The following is a 21,547-nucleotide window of genomic DNA, read 5'->3' on the forward strand; positions in this document are numbered from 1 at the left end:
ATGCCGAAGAGACCGAAAACGGTCTGCCGAAAGACACTTGGTCATTCCATCTGCGACATTGTCGGTTGTGGATATTTTCTCTAGACCGATTTTCCCTGAAATGACGCAGTCCCGAACGAAGTGATATCGAACATCGATATGTTTGGAGGCGTTGTGGTGAACCGGATTTTTCGACAAGGCAACAGCACCTTGACTGTCGCTGTAGACAACTGGAGCCGAGTCATGTTCGACTTGTCGAAACGTGTGCGCCAGCCGACCGAGCCACAAAGCTTCTTTTGCTGCGTCGGACGCAGCTACATATTCTGCTTCGGTCGTTGAGGTCGCTGTGCACTCCTGAAGTTTCGACTTCCACGAGATTGCTCCATTGCCGAATTTGAAGCAGTATCCGGTTGTTGATTTCCGACTGTCTATACAGCCGGCGAAGTCCGAGTCGGTGTAACCGACTACGCCTGAGGTTCGGTTCGGACCGAAAAGAATGCCGTGATCTTTTGTGCCAGCCAGATATCTGAACACATGCTTGACTGCGTTCCAATGCGATCGGCCAGGATTGTGCATAAATCTGCTAACGACTCCTACGGCATGAGAGATGTCAGGCCGTGTCGCGACCATCAGGTACATAAGGGAGCCGACTGCCGGTGCATACGGTACTGACTTCATATCTTCCCCCTCCGAACCGGATGTCGGGCAGTCTCGCTGAGAGAGCCGAAGATTCATAGGGAGTGGGGTTGAAGCAGATTTGGCTGATTGCATGTTGAAGCGTTCCAAGACACGTCCGATATAGTCGGTCTGAGACAAAAAAAGATGTCGTTTATCGCGATGCCGACTAATCTTCATGCCAAGGATGTGTCGTGCCGGACCGAGGTCCTTCATGGCAAACTTCAACCGCAGTTGCCGAACGAGATCGGCAAGTTCGCCCGCGTGGCGGCCAGAAATTAGCATGTCGTCCACGTAAATGATGAGGAAGATGGGTGATCCATCTTGAGCTGTATTGGTGAAGAGACAATGGTCCTCATCGCTTTTGGAGAAGCCGATCGATTGGATGAAGTCGTCGAACTTCTTGTACCATTGTCGCGGTGCCTGTTTGAGGCCGTATAGACTCTTCCTGAGTCGGCAGACTAGATGTTCTTGGCCAGTTGCCACGAAGCCTTTTGGCTGCTCCATATAAATTTCCTCCTCGAGATCACCATGGAGGAAGGCTGTTTTGACATCTAGCTGAATCAGCTCCAAGTTGTCGGCTGCCACGACGCCGAGCAGAAAACGAAGGGTTGTCATTTTCACCACTGGTGAAAAAATCTCGTCGAAGTCGACGCCATATTCTTGTCGGAAGCCCTTCGCAACTAATCTGGCCTTGTACTTTGGGGTGGTCGAATCAGACGTCTCTTTTAGTCGATAAACCCACTTGCAAGGAAGAGCACGTCGGTTCCTAGGTAATTCGACCAGATCCCAAGTCTTGTTTGCACGGATGGAGTGCATTTCCGACTCCATCGCCAGATGCCAGGTGGCCGAATCGACAGATGTCGATGCTTCTTCGTAAGACGTCGGTTCGCCGGCGTCGGTGAAGAAAATTCCAGGAGAATACCTCTCCGGAGGTTGCGACAGTCTCTCGGATCGTCGAGGTATGATTGGACTGGTCGCATCGGGTATCGAGGTCGGATGGTCCGAAACCGAATCATTCGGCTGTGCCGAGTCAGAGTTGTCCGAGTCGGTAGGATAAGGTTCAGCTACCCGTGAAGCTGACCGTGTGTTAAGAGCGGGGCCTTCTTGAAGGGTCGGCACATCGGAGAATGTTACCCTTCGGACTTCGATCGGTTTTTCGACTGATGGATTCATAGCCGACTCGTTGAACACAACGTCCGAACTTCGAACGATTTGTCTGCGTTCGGGGTCCCAGAGTCGGTATCCCATTTCGCCGTCTGATCCATATCCAAGGAAAATGCATTTCCTGGACCGAGGTGCAAGTTTTCGGCGATCATCTTTCGGAATAAGGGCGTACGCCTCGCATCCGAAGATCCTCAGCTTGTCGTAATTCGGCTTGCTGCCGATCCATAGTTCCTGAGGAATTTGAAGTCCTAGAGGTCTACTTGGCGACATATTGATTATGTGTACTGCCGTGAGTAGAGCCTCTGCCCAGAAGCCATCCGACAGTCCGGAGTGTTGGAGCATGGAAACTATCCTTTCTTGGATTGTCCGATTCATTCGTTCTGCAATCCCGTTTTGCTCCGGACTGTGTGGTGCCGTAAATTCATGTCGGATGCCGCGTTGTCGGCAGAATTTGACGAATTCGTCGGATTTGAACTCTCCCCCATTATCGGTCCGAAGGCATTTCAGCTTTCGGTCGGTTTGATTTTCTACCATAGCGAGCCAATCGGTGAAGATCGAGAAGACACGATCTTTGGTGCGAATTGGATAAGCCCACACCTTTCGAGTCGAGTCGTCAATAAAAGTGACGAAGTAAGAGGCACCGCCTAGAGACTGATGCGGCATTGGGCCACAGACGTCCGAATGGACTAGATCGAGAGGTCTCGTTTCTCTTGGTGCGGATGTCGGGTGTGATGCGGCTGCTTGTTTGCCATACTGGCAATGCTCGCAGAATTGATGGTCCGAGAAGGAGAGTTTGGGGATGTATCCGGCTCTGGATAGGTGCGTGATGCCGGCCTTGCTGAGGTGTCCTAATCTTCGGTGCCATAGTGATGACACAGGAATATCCACCAAAAACAGGTTACCCTCTCTGAGTGTAACATGTAACGGATACAAGGAGTGTATCTTAGGTCCTCTAGCAAGCAGGAGGTTCCCCTTGTGGAGTGTCCACCCTCCCGAAGAAAACCCGGCACGAATGCCGTCTTCATCTAGTTGTCCGACTGAGATCAATGGCCTTGAGAGCTCGGGTACATGTCGGACATTGTGGAGTACAAGTGTTGAGCCACCTGCAAGGTTGAGCTCTACTGTGCCGATTCCGATGATGTCACAGTGTTGCGAGTTACCGACTCGAACTGAGTCGGAGTGACGGATCGTATATTGCCGAAATTGGGATCGATGAGGAGTCACGTGAAATGACGCGCCCGAATCTAAGAGCCATGTGCTCGACTCTTCAGTCGTGAGTAGAACTTCTGATCCGACTGGATTTTCGATTGATAGTATATTCGGGTCGTCTGGTAGCACATCAGCTGAGAAGCTGACGTAGTTGACCTCCTCATGCCGGCCACTCTTCTTGTTGTTCTTGTTCTTGAGTGCGCGGCAGTCGGCTTTGATGTGTCCGGGTTTCTTGCAATAGTTGCAGATTCGGTTATCCCGTGACTGGCTCCGTCTTCGCTGATTGTTCGGCGGTCGTGAGGAATCTCTTCCTCGTATGTTCGATCGGTCTGTCGAACCTTGTACTACGTAAGCGTCGTCTGTTGAGTCTTTGGCAAAAGACTTTCTCCGAGCTGCTTCGGTCAGAATTGCGCTCGTGACTTCGGAGTATTTGACAGCCGTGGTTGACGCGTTGCACACGGTTGTGACGAAAGTTTCCCATGATGAGGGAAGGCTACTCATGAGTATCATTGCTCTGAGTTCATCCTCGATTGCCGTCCCCTGTGACGAGATTTGGGAGCTTATGCTTTCGTACTCATTGAGGTGTGCTTGAACCGAATCGGACTCTTTCATCCGCAAGTTGTAGAGGCGCCGGATCAGAAACATCTTTGTTGCGGCGACCTTCTTTTCGTAAGTGTCCGACAGTGTTTTCCACAGTTCGAATGCTGTCGTACACGATTGCACTGTGAAGTATACTGATTCCGATAGGTGCATCCGAATCGTGGCGCGGACGATTCTGTCCAGCTTTTGCCACTCAATTGGTTTGTATCCATCTGGAGGTTCTTCATTTTCGATGGGATCGATCTGCCCCTTGACTATGAGATAGTCCTGCATTTGTTCCTTCCAGAAGTTGAAGTTCGATCCATCGAACTTTCGTAGACTCATTTCTGACGAGCCGGATGTTGATGCCATCAAATTCGGTTTCAGTTGACGAAGCTCGGTTCGAAGTTGACTACGAACCTTGTTGGAGTGCAGCCGGTTGGCTCACCCGATATCGTTCTAGTCAGATTTGAACCCGAGTCGGTTCGGCTTCGGAACTTGCTCGAATTGACTTCGGTAGCTTGAGGGACAGAACCGACTGGTCTTCCCGAATGTTGCCGAGTCGGAGCCTGGTTCGTTTCGGATATATATGCCGAGTACCGATTATTAAAACCGATTATCTGAACCGATTTTGCTTCGGTTGACTGCAGCGACGAGAGAGACGGATCCGACTGATCCTCCCGAATGTCGATCAGCCAGATGAAGCACGAATTTGGGTTGTTGTCAGAGTTGCACAAGGGGATTTCACCTCAAGCGGTTACGATCACGGGGAGCGGAGTACAACCTGCTGGCTTACTCCAAACAAAGATGATCTAACGCGATGAGATGCAAACCTGGTTTTTCTTCTTCTTCTCTCTTCTTTGAATGACGCAGGAAACCGAATGCAGAGACGACGGCCGACAGCGGATTGAGGGACCGACTACTGTGCAGGCTCTGATACCAGATGTTGGAAGCAATGTCGTCTGTGCGGAAGATCAAGAAGCATTCGATTCCTGTTTATTCCCTGCGTATGACAGTTTGTAGGTCGTTGCACAGAGAGAGAGAGAGACACAAAAGACTCTATATTTCATAAACAAGAATACAACAACCAACCACACAAAGAGGTTACAAGGTCACTATATATAGTGACCGACTTAGGGCAACTGCCCTTTATGCTAATTACATAAATGGCCAAAACGGGATGGTGTGAATACGTCCATTATACACAGGTATTCGACACTCAACCTCAAGCGTAGTCGGTTATACCGACTCGGACTTCGCCGGCTGCGTGGACAACCGGAAATCAACAACCGGATATTGCTTCAAATTCGGCAATGGAGAAATCTCGTGGAAGTCGAAACTCCAGGAATGCACAGCCACCTCAACGACCAAAGCAGAATATGTAGCCGCGTCTGACGCGGCAAAAGAAGCCTTGTGGCTCGGTTGGCTAGCGCACACGTTTCGACAAGTCGACTCCGACTCGGCCCTAGTTGTCTACAGCGATAGTCAGGGTGTTGTTGCTTTGTCAAAGAATCTGGTTCACCACAACGCCTCCTAGCATATCGACGTTCGATATCACTTAGTTTGGGACTGCGTCATTTCAGGGAAAATCGGTCTCGAGAAAATATCCACAACCGATAATGTCGCAGACGGAATGACCAAGTGTCTTTCGGCGGATCGTTTCCGGTCCCTTCGGCACCAGATGGGCGTAACGAAAAATCGATCTGGTTAAAGTTGGACACATAGCACAAGACGGTTTCGGACAACAGACATTGGTTCTTTGAGGATCGGCTTCAGCTATTCCTACCCGGCCGGTTCAGGCTTCAGTCTTTGGATCCTGCCGACTTGAACAAAACAGATATGTCCGACAACCTCGTACATACCTATAACTTTAGTATAACCCATGTATACGCCCATTATGGGGGAGTGTCGAATACGAGTGTATAATGACCGTCCGTATTCACACTGTTCTTTTGACATCCCAAGTTTGGGCTATTTCTGTAAATAGCATAAACAGCAGTTGCCCTAAGATAGTCACTATATAAAGTGACTTTGTAACCTTTAGTTAAGGTTGGTTGTTATTTTGTAACTGTTGCTATTGAGAAATATAACGCTTCTTTTGTCTCTCTCTCTCTCTCTCTCTCTCTCTCTCTCTCTCTCTCTCTCTCTCTCTCTCTCTCTCTCTCTCTCTCTCTTTGTTTATTGCTCATTCGCATACGCAGGTTCTTCACCATCACAAATGTTGTTTGCTCTTCCGCACTGATGACCTTGTTCCCCAACAAGGAGGAACTGAGATTGCCATGGCGAGGAAAGCCGAAGGCCGGACGGAAGTTGCACAGAAGCCGACATCAGAAGCCGGACAATGCCGAAAACAACGCCGGATGTCGAACGCCTCACACTTGAGCTTGAGGGGGCGTGTTAAGAGATCAAGCTCAACCTAGTTTAGTTTGTTAGTCAACACATGTAACTTAGTAGTTACCTAGATAGAATCTAGTTAGTGTGTTGACCATAAATCCTTAAATAGGATTTTGTACTTGAGTGGGATACATTGTACATCCACCACTCCATGCTCATTTAATATAGGACTTACACGTTGTACCTATATTCTCCTAGCACATTTGCACCTTTGCACATGAAACCTATATATACCTCATTGAAGGTATTTTTGTATTTGATGATAGTTGATGATACTTACCTTTTAATATACTTTATCATCCCCCATCTTGTTTTTGTGTTCATAAGTGTACTTCTCTGTCTCCTCCTCTCGCGCACACATACACGCACATATCACTTAATCTTCTGCTACGTAATCACATAATTAGGTAATAATTATTCCTTAACTAATTACCTAATCCTTAACAATCCTATTATCGGGTCCTTCATAGTCACCTCCACCACATTGTCATTTTCAGAGTTAGTAGAAAAAGAGGCCAGTTGTGATAATTTGGTCAAAGAAAGGAAAGAGGAGTCCCAAACCACCTAACCATCCCCTAGCAATAGTATGAGATGGACCCAAACCTCCTCAGTGGCCCATACCATCTAGGATTGATGTGAGTTGTACCATGGGTTCTACTAGGATCACATATGCTAACACGAGCCATAGCCACACTATTATAGTCTCAACATAAGTCAATCCCCCCTAATAAGAAGATAGCTAGCCTTCTTATATACACAGAAACCTTAGGCCCTTGTGTGTTCACGCTAGACTACTTATGTAAGTCATAACATACTTAATAGTTACCCCACACCATAGAATTGAATATTACAATTCATACCCTCATTAACCCACATTTATTCAGGCTAAGATTAGGGAAAACTACGGGAAAAATATTTCTCATGATCAGTTATGATTATGCATGTAACAGTTGTAAAGCTTAATATACGTTAGACTAAAGACAATCGAATACTTGTTGAGACTATGGATGATATTAAATGAAATTATACAACTACACGACTTGACTCAAACTATTATGTTGTCTCCAGGGGCAAGAAGTCGGCCATCTATGATTGTGGCGGATGTTAGATAATGTAGTGGTTCCAATAATGTATTATGTGTGAAGACAAAGTCTCAGTCCACGAAGCAAGAGTTGGCTCCTAACTTTACGAGAGCAAAGGCATAGACACTATGACACCTAAAGGTACTAAGTTCAAGTTTTGCCGCAAAAAACCAAACTTAATTCGATGAAATGGAACCATTATTTTAGATTGAGTCTACAAATATTAGGTTATCCAACCTAATGACTCCTATTTTGGTTGGATTTACTCATTTAACACCATCTAATTGGTTGAGCACTTCAAACTAATTTGATAGTTTAGGATTACTGAGGTTACTGTATGAGAATTAAGATAAGATTTAGAACTAGTCGTTTCTTGTTTAATTTGATGTCTAGGTCCATGGGGAAAATTAATCGCACTACATTTCTGACGTAGATGGCCTGCTCGATGTCATTGTTTTATAACTTCCATTAAGGGTCCTCAACGACGTGCAATATCAATCTCCATTGGAGTAAGGCCACCTAATTGATTAGGTATAAACTCTTACATGTTCTAGATGATGGTTGTAGTACCATTGACACATATGTTTGGTCTGATCTAGGACATGACCATTGTTGACACTTGGAATGTTGCTTGATTACGTGACTTTCACATCGTGCAACTTCACTAATCACATCATCTTCATGAAATGTAAGTAGGTCATTCACATCATTATCAAGTCCTCAAATTTGATCCATCAATGGCTCTTCGTCCCAAAGGAAGTCACAAGCTTCAACTACATAGGCCAAAGTTGGGTGATCTCCTTGTCATAACCTTTGAATCTTATTGATGTCAGTCCTCATACTATTCATATCTCCAAAACAAGCTTGAAATTCCTTAATAAACTCATCAAAATGATCTAATAAACCAAGTTAGAGTTATACCAGTAAATATGGTTCCAAGGGATATAGGGAGGATGCTACAACGAGGGTTTCCTAATTATTTAAACGGAAGCAATGTGTTGTGTGATTTGCCCATTGCCAACAAATGATGGGAGTTATGAATAAAGGATCATACCTTTTATTCATGCACAAGCGTAAGCACACCCTTAGCACACTTAAATTTCATACATATTATATCTATCTAAAGAAGCTAAAGTGATACAAAACCCTATTTGTTCACAAAAACACAATGCTCTTTTCTTCTTCTATCTCCCACTTTTTACTTCTACAGCTTTTGTTCTTGGCATGCTACTCCATCACTCCTTTCAAACTCATACTAGAGCATAGAAAACACATAAAACACTCATACATTAAAAATGCCAAATGGCAAAACCCCTTGAAGTGAACTATTCAATTTTAGGCCCCACCCCAACTACAAAAAATGTAAATAACCAACCACAATTGGGGAAGAGTCCAAAGGTAGAAATAAAGACCATTGCGTAGAAATAACTCTCTTTACATTAACAATCAACAACGATTCGGTTCAGTTCAAGGGTGTTAAAACCTATTTAAAACCTAACTGTTTAAAAAAAAATAACTTGAACCGAGCCACAAAACTATTTAAACCAAACCGTTGCAAAAAAAAAAATCAAACCATTAAACCGTTAAAACCACAATTTCATGGTTCAGTTTCAATTTTCAAGTTAGGTCAAATTTTAAATTTTAAATCAAGACTTTTTCTTTTTTCAAAATTTTAAACATGTTTACTAAAATATGAGAATTAGGCTTAAAAATGAAAAGATTGTTTAAAACAATATTAAAAATAATAATATATTGAGAACCCTAAACCATCAAACCGTTTAAATCACCGTTTACAACCGTCTAAACCAAACCAAACCATTCACCCCCCAAACTGAATTGAACCATTAAAAATACTTGAACTTAGAACCAAACCAAACAGTTTAAACCGCTGTTAAGCCATGGTTTCACGGTTCAGGTCGGTTGCCAATTGTTACTTTGAATGTTATTTACGCTTGTTTTAACCTAGTTTTAGCACAAAGTTTTACTGTTTATGATATAAACATCCAACGTTTCTAATCATTTTTATTTAAATATGAAATAATTTAATACAATAATAAAGGCTTTTAAATGTCTCATTTTTTATTTACTAATAAAATAAATACAGGTTTATCAATAAGCTTCAATAATAAAGAGATAATATTTTATAAACCTTGCCAACATGTGAGACATTCTTCGTCAAATATACATTCCATACCAATACCCACGGATAATGATAACGGAGTGTAACATCAGCTACAATTTTAGCAGATCATGCTCACAAGGTTGTGTTAAACCTGTGGCAATATCTTCTTGCGTTGCTGAAAGAATCTCAACCAGAGGGAGAAGATCATATATGTATTGCACGATGTACAAGATACATAATCCTGTAACAAGATGTTATAAGACATAGGCAAACCTTGTTACAAGATGTTGGAATAACTCAGCTCCACTTTTTCCATAAACTTTCATCATATAGCTACAAAAAATCAGCTCTCAACAATCGATAATCACAACCAACATTATCAAAATAATTTCATACCAAAATCATACATCGTTGAGTTTTTTACTGTGGAAGAGCTGAAAACATTCACTCAGCAAACAAAGAAAAATGAAACTTGCACATACCACAACCAATAGGTATTGAAACTTATTCTTATTCTTACATGTCAAGAAGCCCCAAATATCCACTGGTGAAGTAATGGTGCAGAAACCGAAGGCTTGCATTGCAAAATCCTCAGGACAATATAAACATCAACCATTCCATGAGGGCTTGTTATGAGGACAATGGATTCCAGATCAATTTTCTAGATTCAAATGTAATTGAATACAAAAGATAAACTAATATCATTAGTAAAGGAAAGGGCAGAAAAACTGGCATCGTTACAATACCATCTCGGCTTAATCCTTACAAACTTTCCTGTCCTTGATTCACATATTGCCAAAACTTTATATGGCATTATATGTTAACTATTAGCCTCCTTACCTTTACTCCCAATTTTTTTTATCAGCAAGGAAGGTGAGAATACTTTCAGCAAGTTGCCGGACCAACAATATACAGCTTTTCCCAACAAGAGCAATTATTATATATATATAAAGGCTGTTGGAAAAGGCCTCATTGAAAATATTAATATATATAGATAGATAGATAGATATAGATATAGATCTTGTAGGATAAGCAAGGATAATCTAAACAGCTTTCCACTACCCCCTTCTACCCATCAAGCTGCACTTGGTTGCAGTGTAAAAAAGAAAAATGATTACAAAAGGCCCTCTTTCCTTCGCAAAAAAGACCCACAATTGCACTTGAACAGAAAAAGGCTGAGCATTTTTGGCTTTCATTAAGCAACTCTACGAAACAGTGCGTCCATAACTCACTGATGCTAAGTAAAGATTCTTAGACCACTTCTCCTGCACAATCAACCAATTTAAATCATATTAGTAAAATAAATAATGATAAAACAGAAAAACATCAAAACATCTCTAATTTCTTGGATATCTTCTGGAATGCCCCTTGTTACAACATAATAAATAGGTGCTAGAATATCTTCACATTTGTACAGCTTAAGTGAGGTAAATTTTTAACAGCGGCCAATCTGGTAAATATCCAGAAAGATTAGGGGTATTCCTAAAACAGTAATATACGGGTTAAAAACAAAAATAGTATGCACGTGCATTATACAGAAACACATATATGCATTAAAAAGAAAACACAATATGTCCATTTAACCCAACTAGTAAGCAACTTAATCCCAAACCTTGACATGTGTGCTTGGGAAAGCAGAGGTACGAAGAGTTTCTTGAGTCTCATCAGATGGTTTTTTCTTAGGTACGCTTAGAATGAAAGCTGCTTGCTCCCATGTAGCAGCAGTTGCTGTGATGCGATAACCATTATCCCATCGATGGTGGATACCTTCACTTGGGTATAGAAAATCTAACTCGACAACCTGGGTTGCAACGGAATATAGATAGAAACTCAACACCATATACTTCTAGATATGAAACAGATGGAGATATTAGTGCATATAATAGAAACACATGAAAAAATAAAAACACTCACTTGTTCACTAAATCCTGCGTTTCTTGACATAACAACACCCCAGCGGCTTGCAGCAGCAGCCATAGATGTTACATAGAACCCCTCCTTCCACTTCTTGTTAATCCATTTGAAAGGAAACGAGTCACTAACTTTATATGATTGTTGTGTGTACTGTGTTCCTGTATAAAGAAAAAAGTAAGAAAAAAGTCAGGCTCTATGTTGCAGCAATAAATATGTTTCTCAAAAATACAGTTTTGTTTGAGAAATAAAACAATTCACGAAAGGCATCGTATTCTGACCTTTTGACATAATGACCAATGAATTCCCATTGTTGGCTCCAGCAATTGCACTTATATAGAAGTTTTTCTCCCACTGTTCCATTATCCATTCCTGTAAGTACAGACAGCACCAATCAGTAACAAAACAAGTTCCTGGATGACAATACAATTAGACTTGCATGGAATATCAAGAAAGTTTATATTAATAGATAAAGACTAGCTAGAAAAAGAACCTTGTGCAAGAAATATTGGGAAAGTTCATAGACTTGTGCAGAAAAGCCAGTCCCAGCATCCATGATGAGTGCCCATAAGTTATTACATGATGCTATACTGCTGATGTACAAACCATCTTCATTTCCTTTTTCAATGTGTTGGTCAAGCCGATTATCAGCAACATTATAATGATATCTGTTCCATGTACCAAATCAATCCATAATGATCAGAAGTACTTTACTAGATGCACAACATCCATCAATATTTACCTTTATTTTATGCATAGTTTCACTGGCATAGTTTACCTTTGTTTCATGGGCTGGCGTGCATTATACACACTAATCCACTGAGTGGCTGGCATCCCTAACCGGACCTTCTTTCTAGGTTGATCATCTTCATCTTCCGGAATCAATCTAGTTCGTTTCTGACCAACCTAATGCAAAAAAAGACAATGAAATTTTATATCAACAAAGTAATGTAAAGACAAGGAAAGACAACATTTATCAGTAAACAAGTCAAAAACGACAGTAGTAAAAGTTCAAGTTTAAACCTTTTGGGCCCCGTCTGTATTGACTGGCCTCAAAGTTGGATTAAGACCAATTATGCCATCAAAAAGTGAAACAAGTTTCGCATAATCAGGTTCCTCGTCAAATTTCATGTTAACAACTGTCTCAAGAAAGATTTTGAAAGGAGGTGGACAAAAACAACACAACATCTCTGGTGAAGTTGACATTTTTTTCTTACAAACCAGAAAGCTTCTATTATCACCCTGTAAAGGACCAAAAAATATGCAATTATTTTATTGTGTGGTCACACTTAATATAGCAATATCTACTGGCTTCAATTACAACGAAAACAATTTTGTTTCAGAAACATATTAGTGATTGGTCCTTAGAAGAGAAGATTGCAAAAGCATGCATAAGTTTCAGTAGAAGCTACTTTATCATTGAATTACACAAGGTGTTAATAATGTCAACGTTCAGTGGATCTCTTTCAAGTGACTTTTCCAGTTGAGTTGTAAATCATCATTGCTATAATTGAGTTATAAACCATCAAATAGATCAAGGACATTTATAATTTCAATTCTAGTTCCTTAATCTTTCAAGAATGGAATTTCTGTAGATTTATGATTATGCATAAAATTTGGAAGATTAGGATTAGCGTCAAAAGGAGTAATTTTTAAAACCATAGTTCTTACTCTTTTAATTTTAGAGAAATATCGGTTTATTCCTTTAGATCCCTTAATTTTTATGATGCCACCTTGCTGACTATGAGCATAGATAATAACATTAAAGCGATTGTTAGCTTGATGAACCTGGTATCCTTGCCAAGGTAAGCGTCCCCTCAGCAGAAATATAAGCATATATGCCAGGGACTCGAGATCATCCCTTCGACTCCCAGTCCGACCTAAATGGGCATGCACACTTGCATATCGAACAGTCCCTCTGAGTTGAATATGTTGGCAAAGTGATCAGTAAAAACCGTTTAAACAAGTTACATAATGCAGTAAAGTTGAAAAATATAAGACCTGAAAACATCTGGCTTCTGATCATAGTCAAGATGTTGCCCTGTAGAAACATCTCTCCACTTCGTAGCTGTATAAAAATAAATACCAAAATTGAGCAAACTTCCCAAATCATATGACAGAACTGAAACACTAGATTATATTCTTTGACACTAACCTAGCCCGAGGTCTATAAGGAAAAGTTTTTTCTCTTCAACTGATCCTGGAAGTCCAAGCAAGAAATTCTCGGGTTTGACATCACCGTGTACATATCTAGAAACATAGACCCATTCATGCATATCATTAAGAAGTAAGGCTAGGTAAATATCGCGTATGAAAATTAAGAGCACATGCGATCCTATATGCTTGAATACTGTGTAAATCAAGAAACCCCTGATTACATCCAATAAATGAACTTACCCTCTATTGTGCACCTTTTCCAAGATCGATAATGCTTCAACAGCAATGCAAGCAACCATCTCAGTGGACATCCTGTAAATTTCAGCACCTATTAATACACTCTCTTTCCCAAACCCTTAAACTACAATACAAAGTTCATGTGCTACTGGACTTACGTTTGGCCCGTAGAATTCCATAGGTCCCATAAACTTGGTCCAAGCATGTCCATTACCTAGCAAAACAATATACAAAATCGTCATCATGACCAGCAATCTAACGCATAGATCTAACTCTATAACTGGAGAGCAATTACCATCACATAGTAATCGCCTTGCCGACCTTTATAATGAACTCGAGGAACACCATGACTGCCACCTAAAGTGCTGCATACGACCACAGTGACATTACATAAACATCCTGCCTCCCTCTTATTAACATATGGCATTCATTAACAATAAACTTACGTGTACACTTGCCACTCATATGGTGGACCAAAGCTGCAACCTTTACTATTTCGATGCTCAAATTTCAATGCAACCTGCCCATGATGAACCAAAAATGCCCAGTTTAAAAACAAAAGCAGCGCTTTTACAGCCAAACTGTATAATGTGAACAGATATCTTGCAGTTCATACTCAATAACAACTACTAAATTTTCATAAAGATTTACAATATCCATTACCTCAATAGCATGAGGCCCTGTTCTCTCAGTTCCACCATTGATTCTTCGCCCTATGTATACTTGCCCAAAACCTCCCTTTCCAAGCTTCCTTTCCAATTTATAAACAGGGGAAGTTCCTACTTGCACCTGTTGGATCCATTACACCAACATGGGCAATAAAACATGACTAAAAAACTTGAAGTTTTCAAGAGATAACGTACAATGATCCCCTCAAGTAACCAACAGTACCATACAAAAAATTGACTCAACGGAAACAACAGAACAATAACTGAAAGACATCAACCAAAAATTGATAGTAAAAAAGTTCCAACATTCTTCATGTAAAGAGAGACGCAGCAACCACTAGACCTCCAACAAACTCAGCAACAAAAACATGCCCAATCAAAAGTTAGACTTCTTCATGGAAACAAGAAATAACAAATACTAACCCTCATTTCATTGGAATATCGAGAGATACAAACACTATGGAACAAGGGATGACAAAGACTACAAAAACAAGACATGATACAGTATGGAAACAGTGTAGTACAAACATTGTGGAGACCAGGGATAACAAAACACTATGACGTCACTACACTCAGGAAACAGAACACTATAGAAACATAAGATGATAGTAACAATGGAATTAAGAGACAGCAAACAAGAGAAAACAAAGGCACTAACTCGTTCAGGAAGAGGAGCCGTGGATTGGTCATCGTCAGCTCCAGGAACTTTTTCTGCACTCTCCGCATCCATCTTCTTCACTTGTTCTTGATGGTTTTCCACAGGTATAATTTTAGCAGGCTCCTGTGTATTGATTTTCGCAAGAGCAAGAGCTTTGACTAATTGAGGCTCCTCCGGCACAGGCCGAGCTTTGGATACTCTTAGATTCCTCTTCTTTTTCTCCTTCTCCTTCTCCTTCTCCTTCTGTTGCTTCTTTTTTCCTTTAGTACTAGTAATTCTCAGAGCCGACGCTTTGCTCTCTTTCAGATCAGTGTGAACAGGGGTAGATGATCGTTCCTTGTGCAATGCTGATGTCACCTTTGCTGCAGCTCTTGTACTAATAGGTGATGACGGTAAGGCTTTCTTTGCGGCGGCACGAGTTCGAGTCTCTGGTCGATCAGTAGTGGGAGCACAAGGTTTTCTGTTTGATTTCTGAGGTGATCTTTTCTCTATATTTCGCTCATCTGTTAAATTTAGAGCTTCTTGTGGAGAATGGCACGCCCCACTGCGCAGTTCTGGCATCCTGCACCCATGCACGCCCACCTCGGGACAGAAAACCCTAACCCTAAAACTGGTACCGCGTCGAATTTCCTAGCTTTGACAACCCTGAAATAGACCTGGCCCTAAAAAACGAGACTACACCATAACCCTGAAACTGGCAATAAACCCTAACCCTATTCCTCAAGCGACCCTAACCCTGCAAATTTGTGGATAAAATCAAAGGAAATAGGAGGATTTACCTGCGAATCTGGGCAGCACCAGGGATGGAGAGAAAAGAAGGATCGTTAGAAACTAGGGTTAACGGATGTGGGACGACATCGATGCGACTGTTTCTGCCTTCATCTTTCTCTTTTCTCTTCTCTCTCTCTCTCTCTGTTTCTCTTGTCTCTGTTTCTCTCCATCTATCTGTCTTCTTCTAATCCTCTTCTTTCTACCTTAATTTTCCTTCAGCACAACTAATCCCCTGCCTTAATCCCCTTTTTGCCTTCTTAATCACTTATCACCCCTTAACTACTCCTTAATCACCTCTCATTCTTTTATCAGAGGATGGCATTCCCTTGATGAGACACTACACGCGCGACTTGTCATGCCCACCTAGTGGCCGCCACTCTTTCTGTCAAATCATCAAATGAAATCTCTACCCTTGCATGCACCTTGGCGTCCATTTGTATTCCTATGGTACCTACTTAACCCTCTCAAGGAACATATCATCAGACTGTCGTTTGTGTTAATACGCTTCAATGCAAATTTGTTACTAGATGGCATCAATATAAGTGCCCCCACAAATGTTTGGAGTCAATAACGATTATGAACCAATTTGTCGGGGATACATTTATCCAAAATACAATTGGCATGTGAGCCTAAGTTAATGAGCCACAATAGTATACCATGAGTTTGCCATAGGAAAGATGTCCTATTAGCTAACGTGACATGTGTCTATGTAGCCCGCACTTCCTTTTCGAGAGCCTATTAATGAATATAGTAAACACTTTGACCCTCTTTTACCATCAATTGCAATTTGTATCATAAGATAGTTAGTTTTGTATTCCAAAAAAAGAATTAGGTGGGCCAACAATGAATGTTGATCATTTGGAAGATGTGCTACTTGCATGGGGATGCCAAATTCAATGATACTCTAGCATGCAAGATAGAATATCAACCACTATGAGTTAAATTACCTTAGTTGGGCAATGTAAGTTGTGTTCAAAGACTTCATACATTACCAATTACTTCCATGAAAGAATATTTATCTCATATATTAGTATTACCAAGTGCTTCCATATACCCACCTAAATCAATCCTAGGATTAAGAGTTTATGCTTTTCCATCCTACAATCATCTCCAATATGTTTTTTGAATTTTCAATCCAAGTTTAAGTAAGGGACACTTTTCTAGTGGTGCAAAATACTTTCACCTTTTAAGGATTTTCAACCTCACTTGTGTGATTTGTTCCATTCCAAGAGGCCCCAAACTCAAAAAATATTAGCTTTATTCATATAGACCCAACTAAGCATATTGCACAAACATTGCCTTCCAACAATATTATATTAAGACTGAAATTAGACATCCCCACAAATTATTGCCCATCTACTTACAACCTGACCTTATTCATAGTTTTAAATTCACCTAGGCAGTGTAAAGCTTGTGCTTTGCAACATTGAAGTGTTCACATCTCAAGCAACGGGTTTGATACTACCTAATTCACTTTTCCTATACTTCCTAGTTCTATTTTTCTTTTACACATTTCTTCTCAATGCCATGTCACATTTGTCATCTCTATCACCTTCCACTTCTATAGTTTCTTCCATTTCCTCATACATATTTACATTCTAATGCCATATTGCAGTACATTGTCCCTACCACCTTACACTGTTTCTATACTTTCTTCTATTCTCCTCTTACAGATTTATTTTCTATGACATTTTGCAATACATTGTCTGTCATGGCACCTTTCAATTAAAATTTGTTATCAACTCTATACAATGCTGTAAGATTTGCTGCTTCACTCTAACCCATAGAGTGAGTGTCACTCATAGAGTTAAATACAAGGCAATAGATAAAAGATCAATATTCAAGAGCATCTTTTGATGTGGAGATATTACCATATAGATTGCAATGAATGTCAACAAGGAGAGTGAAGACATGCAATAACCACAAATGAGCAAACAAGAAAACACAATGATTCACAATACATGTAAACATTGGGCACACAACATCCAACCAAACTAGAATAAATGAATGCAAACAACTTCGCTAGACCCAAAGTTGCATGGAGATCAAACGACATTAAACATCATCATTCCAACCATGGTCACTTTCCGCAAGGCTAACTGAATACTAATCTAAAAGAACATCTAAGTGGAGACATGAGAAAAGATAACCTTTCCCACAAATATTAAGCTTTACTAGAATTACTTCTTGATCTCCAAGAAATGTACAAGGGCATTATTGGTAAGAAACCAACTATAGCCAACTATGGAAGACAACTGCAATGATTCGCCATCATCGAAGAAGTTCCCACACTAAAAAAATTGAATCATACAAATACAATTAGCTCAACCTTGTTGGGGGTTAAAGGCCACAAGGATTCTCCAAACGCACTTTGACCTTTTCTAGCTATAGCTCTTATCAACAGATTTCTGGTAGATATTTTAATAATCTGTACACGCGTTAGGATCAGTGGATATTTTAATAATCTTTACAAGCGTTAGCATTGGGGGGTAAAGGCTACAAGGATTCTCCAAGCGCCCTTTGACCTTTCCTACTTGTAGCTCGTCCACAGATTTCTAGTAGATATTTGGTATCTCAGCTTAAAAAGGTAGTATACAACGAAGATGCTGACTTAATGAGGCTAAACTAAGAAACATAAAAAAAGGCTAAATCTCAGCTTTACCAACCAGCCATTGGGGATGATAATGTGGAGTCACAACAGGCTGAAAATCATGATGAGACCCATGGTGATGTTGCCAAACAAAAATATGAAGAAAACTAAAATCCTGCTGCCTACATACAGATAATGTAGGTGAGTAATTCACAAACATTGACTTTAGAAGATTTTGTGAGTTACACGTATAAAGAGGGTGGTAACAACGTATAAAGAGGGTGGTAACAACACAATATAACCCATCTTCTAATGGCTTACCTGAAAGATATAATCGGACATTATGTGAGAAGGTGAGATGCATGCTGTCCAGTTAAACCTCCCTCATCACTTCTGTGTAGAGGCTATTAAAACTGTAGTACATATATAAAATGGATACCCTCACAGCATTGTAAGGTGGCATCACCGAGGAGGTTTGGTCTGGAAAATCAGGTCATATGCCTGTCTGCACATTTTTTATTGTGATGCATTTGTGCACATTCGACATGAGCTTCAGAATAAACAGAATCCAATGTCCATTAAGAGCATTGTTTAAAATGATTGTTCACAGCTCAGATGTTGAATATTGCTGTGCCTCTAAGAAACATATCAAAAAGTTTAAACTACATCATAACCAACCGGCCGTTGGTGATGATAATGTGCCTCAGGTGGAACCACAAAGAGCTGAAAATCATGATGAGCCTGTAGTAATGTTGCCAAAAAATGATCAGAAGCCATTACATGCACGTGAAGACCATCAGCAGCCAACAAAAAATGCTGCAAAATAGGGTTGTCAATGATGGATAGCAGACTAATGTTGAAGATTTTGGGATCCTTGATGTACATCCCATGCCTGATACGTAAATCATTGAGAGAGGTCTACAAGATTAAGGAGAACTTTACAAAGATATGACCCTTCCTTGCAGTACATTAAGTTGACTCGTGACAGTGAACTCTTATGCAAGCAAAAGAGTGTGGGAGCTTGCAATGCAAGATGCAAATGATGGCCCTGTTTGAGTTGCCAGAGTGCAAGAATTACACTCCTAATAGGTGGGCGTAAAAAATCAAGACTATGGATGGAAAACCCATGTACAAAGCAAGGTCAATCGCAAAAGGCTATGTACAAGCAAATGGCATTGACTTTCAGCAGGCATTCTCACATGTGGTCAACACAACCACCTTGTGGACTTTGCATGCAGCTCATCACTTGGAGGCGTATGGATGTAAAAACTACTTTCTTGCATAGTAGCATTGAAGAAGATTTATGTATGGAACTAGATGGGCTTGTGATTCCTGGTGAGGAAAATTTAGAGTGCAAACTCACGAGTCTGTATTGGCTGAATCAAGCTCCCAGACATGGTACAAAATATTTGATGCTTTTATATCATCATATTTGAGTAAAAAGGAGCCATGCAGATCAATTGACTTCACATAGAAAGGGAAGTAGATGGCCAGCCCCATTGGTTCAGAACTACATGTAGATGAGACGCTTACTCTAGTAAAAAGGAAAGAACTCTTAATGCACTTAAAGACCAGTTAAAATCAGCATTTTCCATGAAAGCTTTAGGAAAACTAAATAATTTGGGTATGAGGACAAAGAAGCATGGGATAGGCAACGATGGCTGCTTTTATGTACCCCAAGCAAAGTACATTGAAAGGTTCAATACAAATGATATAAAAGCAAGTGTACCTTTGCAACAACTTGTCGAGTTGCGCAAAAAAGACTGGCTAAAAGAGGATGTAGCAACCAATTCAATGAAGGCTGTACTGTAGCCTTCAGCTCGTGGTTCTTTGATATATGCTATGGTTGCTAAGAGACTAGATATTGCACATGTCATGGGAGTTGTTGGCAGATTCATGGCTAATCTGGGCAAGGCACATTGGGAAGCCATCAAGTCAATTATGAGATATTTGAAGCGGACAAAGTAAATGACTATAGTCCATTGAAATACATGGATTATGTGACTCTAATATTGCAGGTGATGTGATATGTATTTAAACTTGCCGGTCGTGCAATTTCATGGTGTTCCAGATTGCAGAGGAATGTTGCATTATCTACTACTGAGGCTTAATATGTTTCATCAACCGAGGCTTCCAAATAAGCCATATGGTAGTCATAGCCAGAGTGCCATATCTTTCACTAAGAATGCCATGTTCCGTGTACGCACAAAACACATTGATGTGCAATATGACTTCCTTGTGGAGATACTTGAGAATGGCCTGTTTGTTGATCAAAGTCAGTACATCACAGAGTCCTGCATATGGTCTTGCTAAGTGCTTCCCAAAGGCACATCAATATTGTATAGAGATGATGGAAGATAAGTAACTTCATGGAGCCTTCATGCCCTTTTAGTCAGAAGTTGTTGGCGGATAAAAACCCAAGGACTTTTATCATGTACATTTTGACCTTTCCCCCTAGAAGTTCTTTATCTGAAGCTTTCTAGAGATATTTTACTTACCTATACAAGCATTATACTTGGTCATTGGCCATTTTTAACCTGTTCACACTGCCCAAGTGACCCAAGTGCCCTCTTCAATTTACGAATTCCCCATAACCGTAGATTTGGGGTTTGAAATTGTATAATCTCTCTCAGCTTGCATCATCATCTGTCTCTCTCACTCACTTACACCTAGTTTATCTCCCACTATCACAAATACTTCCCTTGCTTTGGAGACCCCTCCATTCTGGGTCAACTATGCTAGAGATCTTTCGTAGACGAAGTTAGAATATATCTGACTTGAGAATCTTGCATGTGTAGATGGCAAGATTCTTTGGTCCTGTCTTATTCTATTTCTATTTACTTTTTTACTTGGTTACGTTTATTTTGGTTGTTGTTCTCAAATCTCTACAGGATATTTTGCCTCGTGAAAGACATTAATAAATCTCTCTCTCTATGAGACAACATTTGATATAATCTCTACAGGATATTTTGCCTCGTGAAACTCTCTCTCTTTTTCTCTCGTAATTAGCTTACCCTATTGGTAAGTTGTTACACTACAAGCCACTATGTCTTGGGTTCGAAACCCAATTTTACTCACCTCTCTATTATATACTTCATACATATCTCTTAATTCACTAGATACCACTGTGGAATGTAGGGGTTGAACCCATGACCTCCTGGTCTCCATTGGGCAACCTTACCAACTGAGCTACATCCATCTAGGCTCTCTCTCTCAAACATAGTCTAGGCTCGCTACCTTTCATACCTCCAAATCATATGGCTGCTACCTTTCACAAACATAGACATGTTGCTACAACTAGGCAACAAAAGTTTTGGGTACCTCTCCCAATGTTACATCATCATGTAG

The 21,547-nt window shown here is 40.7% G+C and overlaps 1 protein-coding gene across 1 annotated transcript; it reads right to left on the minus strand.

The window, feature by feature from the left end:
* Positions 1–9,853: 9,853 nt before the first annotated feature.
* On the minus strand, positions 9,854–15,687 carry LOC147850568 (casein kinase 1-like protein HD16). The gene is made up of 16 exons (XM_087336836.1): positions 14,839–15,687; positions 14,176–14,301; positions 13,959–14,032; positions 13,808–13,877; positions 13,671–13,726; positions 13,516–13,587; positions 13,274–13,368; positions 13,120–13,186; positions 12,907–13,036; positions 12,142–12,360; positions 11,897–12,024; positions 11,612–11,786; positions 11,400–11,490; positions 11,122–11,279; positions 10,820–11,008; positions 9,854–10,472 (listed from the first exon to the last, which is right to left on the minus strand). Exons 1-16 carry the CDS (start codon positions 15,397–15,399, stop codon positions 10,413–10,415), a joined length of 2,271 nt encoding a protein of 756 aa, XP_087192962.1. The 5' UTR covers positions 15,400–15,687; the 3' UTR covers positions 9,854–10,412.
* Between the last annotated feature and the right edge of the window lie 5,860 nt (positions 15,688–21,547).

The sequence above is a fragment of the Azolla caroliniana genome, unplaced genomic scaffold (assembly GCF_043228905.1).
Source record: "Azolla caroliniana isolate FFs.n. ecotype wild unplaced genomic scaffold, voAzoCaro1.0.p SCAF_21, whole genome shotgun sequence".
NCBI classification, from domain to species: Eukaryota; Viridiplantae; Streptophyta; class Polypodiopsida; order Salviniales; family Salviniaceae; genus Azolla; species Azolla caroliniana.